This window comes from Podarcis gaigeae, assembly GCF_964106915.1.
Source record: "Podarcis gaigeae genome assembly, chromosome: 4".
In the NCBI taxonomy this organism is placed as follows: domain Eukaryota; kingdom Metazoa; phylum Chordata; class Lepidosauria; order Squamata; family Lacertidae; genus Podarcis; species Podarcis gaigeae.
The window spans coordinates 106,105,177-106,117,408 of NC_139677.1; the positions used below are offsets into that span (position 1 = coordinate 106,105,177).

General features: G+C 44.2%; 2 protein-coding genes across 4 annotated transcripts in view; one reads left to right on the top strand and one right to left on the bottom strand.

Moving 5' to 3' along the window:
* Positions 1 to 12,232, top strand: part of LOC310843215 (uncharacterized protein) — a 292,631-nt gene that overhangs the window by 133,185 nt on the left and 147,214 nt on the right. The gene's annotated exons all lie outside the window — the stretch shown is intronic.
* Positions 6,271 to 9,749, bottom strand: LOC310843543 (uncharacterized protein). The gene is made up of 2 exons (XM_083737084.1): positions 9,671 to 9,749; positions 6,271 to 7,719 (listed from the first exon to the last, which is right to left on the bottom strand). The coding sequence occupies exon 2, from the start codon at positions 7,711 to 7,713 to the stop codon at positions 6,514 to 6,516; it is 1,200 nt and encodes a 399-aa protein (XP_083593210.1). The 5' UTR covers positions 7,714 to 7,719; positions 9,671 to 9,749; the 3' UTR covers positions 6,271 to 6,513.

The window sequence follows — 12,232 nt, forward strand, 5'->3', positions numbered from 1 at the left end:
CGTCACAGATGACTGAGTATTTCAACCGACTGTCATCTCTAGGTGTAAATTTTCCTGAAAATATTAAAGTTTATACTCTGCTTAGCAGTCTGCATGCAGGGTTTGAAAACTTAGTACTAACTTTACAAGTTTTGCCAGAGGACCAGCTGAATATGAATTATGTGACTGGTAGATTGTGTGAGCAAGAATATCAACATCATCGAAAACATATTGATAATTCAAATACCCCAAGGGTTGGGTGTTCAGATAATTCCCAGCGTGGGGGAAGTAGCAGGCAGAGCTGTAAAGAAGCCTCACAAGTGTCTGCTATGGCCAGCAAGTCATGTTTTCGATGTGGCAGCAGGTTTCATTTGATAGCAAAGTGTCCAGAAAAGCAACAGGAATTTCAACAGTCCAAGGTCAGTTTCCAGAGCTACAGGGGAAGACGAAGTGAGAACTACAAGAATCAACGATCCAGAGGGGAAGCAGGTGCTAATAAGGGACTATCTGCAATGGCAGCACAACAGAGTCCTAATAGGAGCCAACAAACCTTGAAGTGGATAATTGACAGTGGAGCAAGTCACAGTTTAGTTCCAGCGACATCTAGTGGCAGCTTGATGAACCGCAAGACATTGCCAGTTGCAAAAACTGTGACTATAGCAGACAATAGTAAACGAGAAATGAACCTTAAAGGCACAATTTATGTTAATTGTTTGCAAACTAACCTTCCTGTTTTCGTTCTTCCAGGAATGAAGAATGGACTTTTGAGTGTGTCATGCCTGGTAAAAAGTGGTTTTAAAGTTGAGTTTGAAAAAGATGTGTGCACCATTTCAAAACAGGGGAAGGAGCTAGTTAAAATTCCCTGTGAGGATGGGCTTTTTGTTTTGGATGAAGAGCAGTTAGCAGCAGGTAGATGTTCAACAGGTGAAGCGCAAGCTAAGTGTGTAAATAAGGCTCCTCATACAGGTTGTGCACATCTACTACACAGAAGGTTAGCTCATATATGCTTTAAGTATGTAAGCAAGATGCCAGATTTAGCTGAGGAGTGTAACATTAAACCCTGTCCAAATTTTCTGGATTGTTGTGCTTGTAAACATGCTAAGGTTAAGACATGTAACTATCCTAGATCTGATAGAGTAAGCAAGAAACCCTTTGAACTTGTGCACACAGACGTGTGTGGCCCTATGCCAGTCAAATCGCTTGGAGGTGCGAGATTTATGCAAATTTGGGTGGATGATTTTTCAAGGGCTAGTTGGGTTTTCTTTCTGAAAGAAAAATCACAAGCAGCTTCCATCCTGATGGATTGGATTGAAGAAGTCGAATGTAAATTTGACACCAGGGTGCGTAAAATACAATCAGATCGTGGTGGGGAATATGTGAACCACACGCTGGAGACGTGGTTAAAAAGGAAAGGTATAGTTCATAGACTTACCAATCCCTATTCACCACAGGAGAATGCAGTTGCCGAAAGAAAATTTCGAACATTACAGGAAGCCATTGCTGCTTTGCTGTTTGATTCTGGACTTCCACAGCGTTTTGGGGCTGAGGCTGCACTGTATGCGAATTATACTTTTAACAGAGTGTACAATAGCACAGTAGGCAACACTCCTTACTTCATGCTATTTGGGAAAAAACCAAAAATTGATCATCTAAGAGTTTTAGAGAAAAATCTAACAGTGACTGAGAGAGAGAGGTTTGAGAAGGAGACAGGATTAACATTGGTTAAGAAAGTGAAATACCTAGGGGTTAATATGACTGCTAAGAATGTGAATTTATTTAAGGATAACTATGAGAAATGTTGGATGGAAGTGAAAAAGGATTTAGAAATATGGTCAAATTTGAAGTTATCATTGTTAGGCCCATTAAAATATTTGAGGGGGTCACCCCTCAGTTGGTACACATTGACATTCCAATGACGCACATGCATCATGTCATTGATTTTTTTTTTGTTTTTGGTGTTTTTTTCATGTCATTGATTGTGCAAGGCAGGCCTTACATGCCCACCCCCCCCCCAATATTTTATTCCAGTTGGTACCACTGGGTCGATGGTATACAAATTAAATAAATAGATAAACCGCCTTTCTTTGCACACGTTCCAGCTTGTCAATATCATTACTTATTATCATTTTTAAAATTTATGTGCCCTTCATCTGAAGATTTCACAATATAAACATATAGGATGAAAGCATGGCTTTCCCAAAAACAAGTAAAGCCAGGGAAATCTCTCCTTCTTTGGATGGAGTTACAAACTTTGTTGGTCAGGGGACAGCTGTTGAAATAGTGCATCATGATTTCAATAAGGCTTTTGACAAAGTCCCCCGTGATCTTTGTGTGAGGAAGGTTAGGTGGATTCCACTGACCGAACCCAAAGAGGACTCCTTCATGGTTCCTCATCATCCTGGGGAAAAGTGACAAGAGGGGTGCTGCAGGGTTCTGTCCTGGGCCCATTGTTGTTCAACGTCTTTATAAATGACTTGGATGAAGGAACTGAGGGGATGCTCATCACATTTTCATATGACACCAAACGGGGAGCGGAGGCCAATGTGGCAGAAGGCAGAATCAGATTAAGGGCAAGAATAGTACCACTTTATTCTGCTTTGGTCAGGCCGCACCCAGAATACTGTGTTCAATTCTGGGCATCACAATTTCAGTACCTTAAATTTTGTTGGCCTGGGGAAATCAAGGTTGGGCTACACATGCCATATTCCTTTTATAACAGGTGGCAAATGTTTATTGAATACATATATTGTCAAGACTGTTGCACCCATCACTCATGAGAAAATATTGCATGATCTTTTAAAATAATCAAATGAAACTTTAACATGTCAAGATGAAAGTCTGCAATTTCATCAGGACATGTTATTTGTTGTTTACTGTTGTAACTATTGCTTTCTCAAAATTTTTCTCTGTACCATGAAAATAAATAAAAACAATGTTTTTTAAAAAGACAGTGGGGAAATCATGTGTACTATTCCATTAATCTGCTTGCATGTGTTGAGTGTTATTTGGAGTTATTTCACATTATGTGTTTCTGTGTGTTTAGCACACATGATTGCAGGTGAGACTGAATAAAAGACTTCATAGGAAATTCCCTTTGACTACTTCTGTATTGTTTCAAATGTAACTTCACTTCCAGATAAGAACAAATAATATTCATTGCTGACAAATCATACCATCGTCAGCTCATTAATCTCAACCCCAACAAACCCAGCACTTAACATGAGCAGCTGCTTTCTTCCCATTTCTTAGGTGGAAATAACTGATAAGAAGAAGAGAGATAGACCCTTTCCCTCAAACTTTGGGGATCTGGGGGGGGGGGAGTATTCATTTCACCCCTTAGTCCTGCTCCTGAAAGTTTGGCAGATGTGGAGTATTTGCTCACACACTGACATGACTTAAAAATCAACCTTTTTTAAAATAAATGTAAAAATGGTACAGTGGTACATCGGGTTAAGTACTTAATTCGTTCCAGAGGACGGTTCTTAACCTGAAACTGTTCTTAACCTGAGGCACCACTTTAGCTAATGGGGCCTCCTGCTGCCGCCGCCCCGCCAAAGCACAATTTCTGTTCTCATCCTGAAGCAACGTTTTTATCCCGAGGTACTATTTCGAAGAATTGATGCTTTCAAATTATGGTGCTGGGGGAGACTCTTGAGAGTCCCATGGACTGCAAGAAGATCAAACCTCTCCATTCTGAAGGAAATCAGCCCTGAGTGCTCACTGCCAGTCAGGCATATGTCCCTGCCAGACTCCTACATGCAAGTAGGATGATCCTTAGATGGTTATGGGCCCAGGAATCGGGGCCACAGACTTTGTTCCAGTACAAAGGCTAAGGCAAACCTTTCTGGAAGATGGAACTGGTTCACCACATTTACACCAAGAAGGGTCCGATCCACCAGTTGGGTGAAGACTCCTTGGAGGTGCAAAGTGTTGTGGAGTCTGGCACACTTCCCTGTGTTCCATTCAGCTTTCTGTACTTGTAGCGGAGTGTGCACAGCGCTAGCTGCTTGGTGTGTAAGCTTGCAGAAGATAAGAGTCCACACGCTGTTGTTCAAAACTAACAGCTTTATTTACAGCAGAACAGTAAAAAGAAACAAACCATCCGAGACAGCAGGCATCTTGCTTCCTTGTTCAGCAGCAAAAGCGAAAGTCAGACAGAACAAAGAAACAGCTTCTCCAGAAGTTGGAGACAGCTCCTCCCCAGAACAGGCAGGACGATGGGTTCTGAGCTGTTAAGCCTATAAGCTCTGATTCCCCATCACACCCCCTCTCGTCCTGCAGTGCTGGGGGCTCATAAGTTTCACCACTTACCCCAAACACAGACCTTTACAGAACTCCCCATGATGCTGAAAGCTCAAGGTTTCATGAACCCATCTGCCAGGTTATTCTGGCTTGAACAGTACTGAAATCTCACCAAGCCTAACTGGATACTCTGACACACATTCTGGAAACAGATGTCTAGGTGTTTGGTTCTGGCCTTTAACTGCCCAGACTCTGCCAACTTCAGACATGGTTGATTGTCCTCCCACACCGCGACGGGCAAACAACAATCTCTGCAGATTTCTTGAACCAAACAAATATACAATTCCAATTCTCTGCAAAGCTCAGACAGCGCACTGAATTCAGCTTCAGTAAAGGAAAGCGCAATGAGACTTTGCTTCCGGGTGTGATGGCCTGGGATTCGGATTCAGATGCTGAACCTGAGGAATCCCAGCCTGCACAGGATTCCCCGCCTCCAGGACCAGCTTAGCCAGGGTTGGGGCATGAGCCTGAAAGGACCCCGCCTGTGCTGGATCCTCAGGTGGAAAGCACCAGCTGAGTCTGCTCTGGCTCCTGAGGTGATGGAGGACCCATTGCCTGCAGGTGCTCCACTCTCAGCCCCGTCAGAGGAAGCTGGGGTTGCCTCTGGGTCCGGTAACCCTCCAGCCTCTCCTGAGCTGCAGAGGCTCAGGGCAGAGAGGCGGAGGGAACTAAGTTCCCGCAGGAAGAGTGCTCGCCTCCAGGCCACGAGAGGCGAGTCTTCTGAGGATCAGGGCCGCCCAAGCCTCGGGACATATAAAAGCCAGCCACAGTCCCAAGTTGCGGGAGCAATGTTGGTGGTTGTCAGTCGCTGCCTGAACCCTGCCCTGCACCCAGCTTCAACTTTTATGGACTGCCTTCATATTGCTTCATCGACCACGGGCTGGACTTGGACCTTGCCTCTTGATTAACCCCCGGGACCAGCACACCAGGACTTCCACCCAACCAGAGTCCCCAAACCTTACCACCATCCCAGATACGGACTTCCTGTTAGCCAGATTTGTCCAATCGCTATCTGTCCTGCACATCAGCTAGCCATCACCCTTAGCTGACAGCTTGAGACAGAAATCCTTGGTATCCTGCAGATACGCAGCACCCTCTTGATACCATTCCAGGCACTCACACTCGGGTTTGTAGCTTCCCTGCTGAGCAGATTGGTAGCAAAAGCAATGTCCGGTCTGCTACACTGGGACAGATACAACAGCCTACCCAGACCTGACTGAAAGATCTCAGCATTTTTGAACTCAGCGCATTCAACTTGCTGAGTATCTTTCACATAACTTGTCTCCATGGGTGTACTGACCCCTGAATTCAGACATCCTGAACTTCTCAAGCAGTGATGCTGACTTGAATAAAATATTGGTGGGGGGCCAGGTAAGGCCCTCCTTGCACAATCAATCACATGATGCATGCACACCATTTGAATGGCAATGCCTATAATGGCAGTGACTTTTTAAAAAAGTAAAATTTTGAGCCCAGCAGCTCCCCTTGCCCTGGAGAACACTTCTAGCATTTCATCTCCCCTACCTGTGTCCATTTGGATTGGCCCTTTCCAGGTTTTTTCCTGGCCTTTTTGTTTGTCTTTGCCAGTAGAAGCCACAATTCTGTGGGCATGCTAGGTGGTGCAGAAAGCACCTAGAAGCTCCCTAGAGGTTGAAGTGCCGATAAACTTCAGTTTTGAGATCTATAAATTCCAGTTAGCCAGTAGAGAGTGTCACAGAGCCAGTCTACCTTCCCTTTAAAGCAAACTTGGGTCACCAGCTGTTTTTGGACTACAAGTCCCATCATTCCTAACTGGCAGGACCAATGGGGAGAGATGAGGGGAACTGTGGTCCGGGAGCTTCTGGGGACCCAGGTTTGGGAAACCCTGCTTCAAAGCAACCTTTGTGTTTGGCCTGCAAAGATGGGACTGTCCATGTTTGTATTTTCTTGTATCTTGCTTTTCTCATGACCTTTGTACATTTATTTATTTATTTTAAGAGGGAAAATCAAAAGAAAAATTGTATGGCAAGTTGTGGAAGAATAAAAGTTGTGTTGGGTAAAAAACCAAAAAAAACCTGGGGGTGGCCTCCTCAAATATTTTATTGGGGGGAGGGCAAGGTTCCCCAGGCATTTAAGAGTTGTTGCCTATTCCCTACACCCACAGGCCTCAGGAATGTTACAACATAAAAACACAATTTAATAACACAAAACACCACATGTTAAAAGGGCATTAGATGTCAATCAGCCAAAGGCCTACTTATAAAGGTGTGGATTTGTCTGGCTCCTAAAGCTGTATAATGTTTTTTCCGACCTTTGTATGGATTCTCTGATGGGAAGTGAGATCGGAGCTCCTCCAGAAGCACTTTCCACATTCCACACACTGATAGGGTTTCTCCCCTGTATGAATTCTTTGATGGGAAGTGAGATTGGAGCTCTTACTGAAGCTCTTTCCACATTCCACACACTGATAGGGTTTCTCCCCTGTATGAATTCTTTTATGGGAAGTGAGACTGTGGCTGTGACTGAAGCTCTTTCCACATTCCACACACTGATAGGGTTTTTCCCCTGTATGAATTCTTTGATGGGAAGTGAGACTTTGGCTGTTACTGAAGCTTTTTCCACATCCCATGCACTGATAGGGTTTCTCCCCTGTATGAATTCTTTGATGGGAAGTGAGATCGGAGTTCCTCCTGTAGCTCTTTCCACATTCCACACACTGATATGGTTTCTCCCCTGTATGAATTCTTTGATGGAAATTGAGATTGTGGCTGTGACTGAAGCTCTTTCCACATTCCACACACTGATAGGGTTTCTCCCCTGTATGAATTCTTTGATGGGAAGTGAGACTATGCCTGTGACTGAAGCTCTTTCCACATTCCACGCACTGATAGGGTTTCTCCCCTGTATGAATTCTTTGATGGGATGTGAGATTGTGGCTGTTACTGAAACTCTTTCCACATTCCACACAAAGATAGGGTTTCTCCCCTGTATGAATTCTTTGATGGGAAGTGAGATCAGAGCTCCGTCTGAAGCTCTTTCCACATTCCACACAAAGATAGGGTTTCTCCCCTGTATGAATTCTTTGATGAGAAGTGAGTTTGGAGCTTTCAGTGAAACTCTTTCCACATTCCACACACTGATAGGGTTTCTCCCCAGTATGAATTCTTTGATGGGAAATGAGATAGGAGCTCTTTCTGAAGCTCTTTCCACATTCCACACACTGATAGGGTTTCTCCCCTGTATGAATTCTTTGATGGGAAGTGAGTTTGGAGCTATGAGTGAAACTCTTTCCACATTCCACACACTGATAGGGTTTCTTCCCAAATATATTTTGTTGATGGGAAGTGGAATGGGAGCTCTGTCTGCAGCTTCCACCACACTCCAAATTTTTACGTGGCCTCTCCTCTCTGGGGATATTGTCGTGGTCACTGTCGTTCTTGATTTCCGATTCATCACAGTCTGCAATGGAGACAAAAGGGATTAGAGCCTCAGGAACAAATGGAGAAGAACTGAAGGGATTTGGGGAGGTGTTCATTACCTTTGTTGTTTGTCATTAACCAACATATTTATTATGAGATTCTGATGAGTTGTTGACTGATGCTTTGTTTGATATACAGTAGAGGTCAAAATTGTGGAAGACTTTTGGAGAAAAGTGTATTTCAGAGGCTTGATGGCTCATAACATCTTCTTTTGGACTAATGTCATAAAATTATATATCAACAGAAAGATAATTTAATCAAGAATGCAATTCAACAAAATTTGTTCATTTACCCATATTCTATCTAAAGCTAATGCTATAGCCAAATAACCAGAAAAAGGAAGCACAACTTGCTTAGGTTGACTTTTGTCAGTGTCTTTGGGATTGCTATCAAGTTGGTTGGTTTTTTTGTGTTCTTGTAAAACATAATGAAATTACAGAAATGGCACAAAGAGTTGACTGGTCACCCAGAAAGCGATGTAAAATTGTACTGTTAAGTGAACAAGGCTACAGTTATGAAGAAATTCATGAAATATTACGAAAAACTTAACCAGAGCTGGCCTTTATATATTTTTGAAGAGGTATAAGGAGGTATAAGGAGACTCGTCACTACAAAATCAGACTGGTAATGGCAGGGAAAGGTGCACAAAGGCAAGTGACAATGGACGAGTGGAGAGACTGTCCCTACATGACAGAAGAAAATCATCTGGGTGGATACAAGATGACATGGTGCAATGTAATGTGAAGACTGGTCTAAATGTTAGAATTCTAAGGAAGAAGCCATTGTCATCTCTCAAGCAAAGGTTGAAAAGATTAAACCCATGTTAACTGGACAGCGGAACAATGGGACAGTGTTATTTGGTGTGATGAGACCCAAATCTCCTTGCTTGGTATTGATGGGATGACATACGCGAGGAGAAGAATCAGAGAAGATTTACATCCTACTTGCATTACACCGACCGTGAAACACCCAGATAGTGTGTTGATCTGGGGTTGTATGGCAGCAAAAGGTGTGGGCAAAATTTACATCATTAATGGGAATGTAAATGCCCTAAAATGCATAAATGAAATATTTGCACCCAAACTGAAGCATTCCTCAGGTGATCTTTTCCCAGATACTGAAGTGCGCGCGCACACACACACACACACACACACATATATATATTCTATTTTATACTTCGACAGGATTCCGCTCCATGTCATGTTGCTGCTGTGTGCAAAAGGTGCTTTCAAGATAAAGATATTTCACTGCTGGAATGGCCTGGGAATAGCCCAAACTTTAACCCAATCAGAAATCTATGGAGCCGACTAAAGAAACTTGTTAGTCAGAAGCAACCCAGCAATAAAGCCCAATTAACAGAGGCAATAATTTAATCTTTGTTTCACTTTATTACAGCTGCAGAACTAAAAACTTGGTTCACTTCATGGGAAGGCATTGTAAGGCCGTAATTAAAGCTAAAGGTTACCAATGGTTACCAAAGGTGTCACAATTTTTCTTTATGACTGCTGTTCTAATAAATACTCCTTCATGAAATTCATTGCTTTACATTCTTCATTAAATTATCTTTCCATTGCTATATAATTTTATTGTATTACTCCACACAAAAGGGGTGTTATGAGCCATCAAACCTCAGAAATACACTTCTCACAAAAGGTTTCCACAATTTTGGCCACTAGGAAAAGTTCACTTTAAAGTTAATGTTCTTTTTATATGGGATCAGATTATTTATGTTTCATGTTTATATATGTGTTGGAAGCGGCCCAGAGTGGCTTGGGAAACCCAGGCAAATGGGCAGGGTATAAGTAAAAAATATTATTATTATTACAGTGTTACATCGATTTAAGAGCAATCCTGTTCTGGAAAAGATTAAGTTTGTAAATCATCATCATCATCATCATCATCATCATCATCATCATCACTGCTACTACTACCTGAGATTCAATAAGTCTAGCTCTTCTCTGGGATGAATTTTGTTTGGCCCAACCATGGCACCCCCTTCATCTCCATTGTCAGTCATTTCTTTGATCAACCCAAGACTGACAGGAGCAAATACAAAAACAGAAAACCTGAAGCTACGTATGTGGTGTCCGGTACAGTGGTACCTCGCAAGACGAAATTAATTCGTTCTGCAAGTTTTTTCGTCTTGCGAGTTTCTCGTCTTGCGAAGCACGGTTTCCCATAGGAATGCATTGAAAATCAATCAATGCGTTCCTATGGAAACCGCCTTCAGACCAGGTCCGGGGACAATCTGTCCCCCGACCTCTTCTGAAGGCTGGGGGGACGGACAAGGGCTTTTCTTCCCACCCCCAGCATTTTAAAAAACCCCGGGACAGCAGAGGACTTCTCCGCTGTCCCGGGTTTTTTTAAAATGCTGGCGGGCGGCAGCATTTTAAGATCGCCCCGGACAGCGGACTTCTCCGCTGTCCCAGGGCGATTTTTAAGCCCCCAGGAAGGCAGGCGGGGGGGAGCAAAGACTTTCGCCCCCCGCCTGCCTTCAGAAGAGGTCTAGGACCTCTTCTGAAGGCCGGCAGGGGGCGAAAGTCTTTGCTCCCCCCCCCCCGCCTGCCTTCAAAAGCCGTCCAGGAAAGCGGAGAAACGCGCGTTTCTCCACTCTCCCGGGAAGGCAGGCAGGGGCCTTCAAAAGGCTATCCCGCTATCCCGGACGGCTTTTGAAGGCAGGGGCCCCCGCCTGCCTTCAAAAGCCGTCCGGGATAGCGGGAAGCGCTTCCCAGCTATCCCAGACCGCTTTTAAAATGCTGGCGGTGGGGAGCAAAGCCTTTCGGCCCCCGCCGGCCTTCCTGGACCTCTTCTGAAGGCCGGCAGGGGGGGGAAAGGCTTTGCTCCCCACCGCCAGCATTTAAAAGAGGTCCCCGGAGATTTCCCTATGGGCTTTCTTCTTGCGAAGCAAGCCCATAGGGAAATTCGTCTTGCGAAGCGCCTCAAAAAACGGAAAACCCTTTCGTCTAGCGGGTTTTCCGTCTTGCGAGGCATTAGTCTTGCGGGGCACCACTGTACGTTTCCACAGCTCCAGAATTCCCAGACTTGTAGCAGAGCGGCACAGCGAGTGCTGCTTGTGTGTGAGAGCTTGCAGAACACAGAGTCCAATACACTGCTGTTCCTCTAAAATAACAGCTTTATTGTATGTACAGCAAGATAAACCATCGGAAGATGCAGACATTGCGTCTTCCTTGTCTCAGCAGAAAACGAAAGTCAGAAAGAACGAAGAAACAGCTTTCCCGGTTGTTATGAAAGCTCCTTCCCAGATGCAGGACATTCTGAGCTGTTAACCTTATAAGCTCTAAACTTCACAACTTATCTTTCCTAACAATTATGAAGCTGACATTTAAGATGGCCTGGGCAGTTCTTGTCAGAGTTGCGTTCGATTGAGCAACTCCTCCAGTCGAGCCTTCGGATTACCCTCCAACGATAATTAGCGACCTGAGCCTCTGATAAGACTCCAGGCACGTTTCCCCCCATTACGCAGAGTATCCAGCACAGGGAAGGACGAGAAATATGAGCTACATGCTAAGAGTTTTATTGCTAAGCTATGCAGACAGAAAAAAAATACATCCTCTCTCTGTGAGAGCAGAGAGCAACTGAAAAACAAAGGAACAGGAAACCAGTAACATCACATCCATCTCCTGTCTTCCGTGAGACTTCCAACAGTCTGGAATGTCTCTGGAATGTAAACAGAGTCTTGTGACTCCAAGAGCACTGCACAGTGGCAACACACAGAAATTAACAGTTCAGGCCAGCCCAATCATGGAAGAAAAAGGAATAATTTGAGCAAGATTGTTCAAAGAAAAAACTGTAAGTTACTGTATATTGTGGGGGGGTGTTATGTTCCCAGGTGTTATAGGGGCCACGGTTGAGCTCTGTGAAAATAGATGAGGTTGGTCGCATAGAGGTATTTTTTGAATTTCCAGGCAGATAGGACGATCCCACAGGGAGGCTTACCAAGAGAGGCCACGATCCCACGATTCTCCTCCATGACGTCCTTATGCAGAGCTCTCTGGTCAGGATCCAGGAACGCCCACTCCTCGTCTGTGAAACAAACAGCGACATCTTCAAAGCACACTGGACCCTAAAAGAAAAAGGGAAATGTCCTCCTCTGAGACAGCAGAAATATGATCTGCTACACAACGCTCTGTTGTTTCCTTCCTGTTAATTGCGGTGTTGTTTCAATAGGATTGCTTTGCTGCACATTTTATTTATGGATGCTTATTTTATTCTGCGTTTTAATTATGGGTATTCGTCTTTGTGCAAATAGTTGGTACTCCACCTTGTGTTTTCCAAGTCATTCTGCCTACTCAGATGGGCAGATGGAAGGATCCACTTTCTCCTCTTCTCCTGTGCTGTTCTGGGAAGGTTCCTTCCCAATGCCCTAGAGCCAAATTCAAGGGGTTCATTGGGGCATGGAGAGGGGGAGGGGAGAAATGGGGGGCAGGCCCCATTTTGCAGCTGATGGGGCTGGTTAGGTGAATCCAGACCAC

What these genes read in the sequence shown, in the direction of transcription:
- LOC310843543 (XM_083737084.1), bottom strand. Translation starts at nt 7,713, where the DNA reads ATGAATCGGAAATCAAGAACGACAGTGACCACGACAATATCCCCAGAG.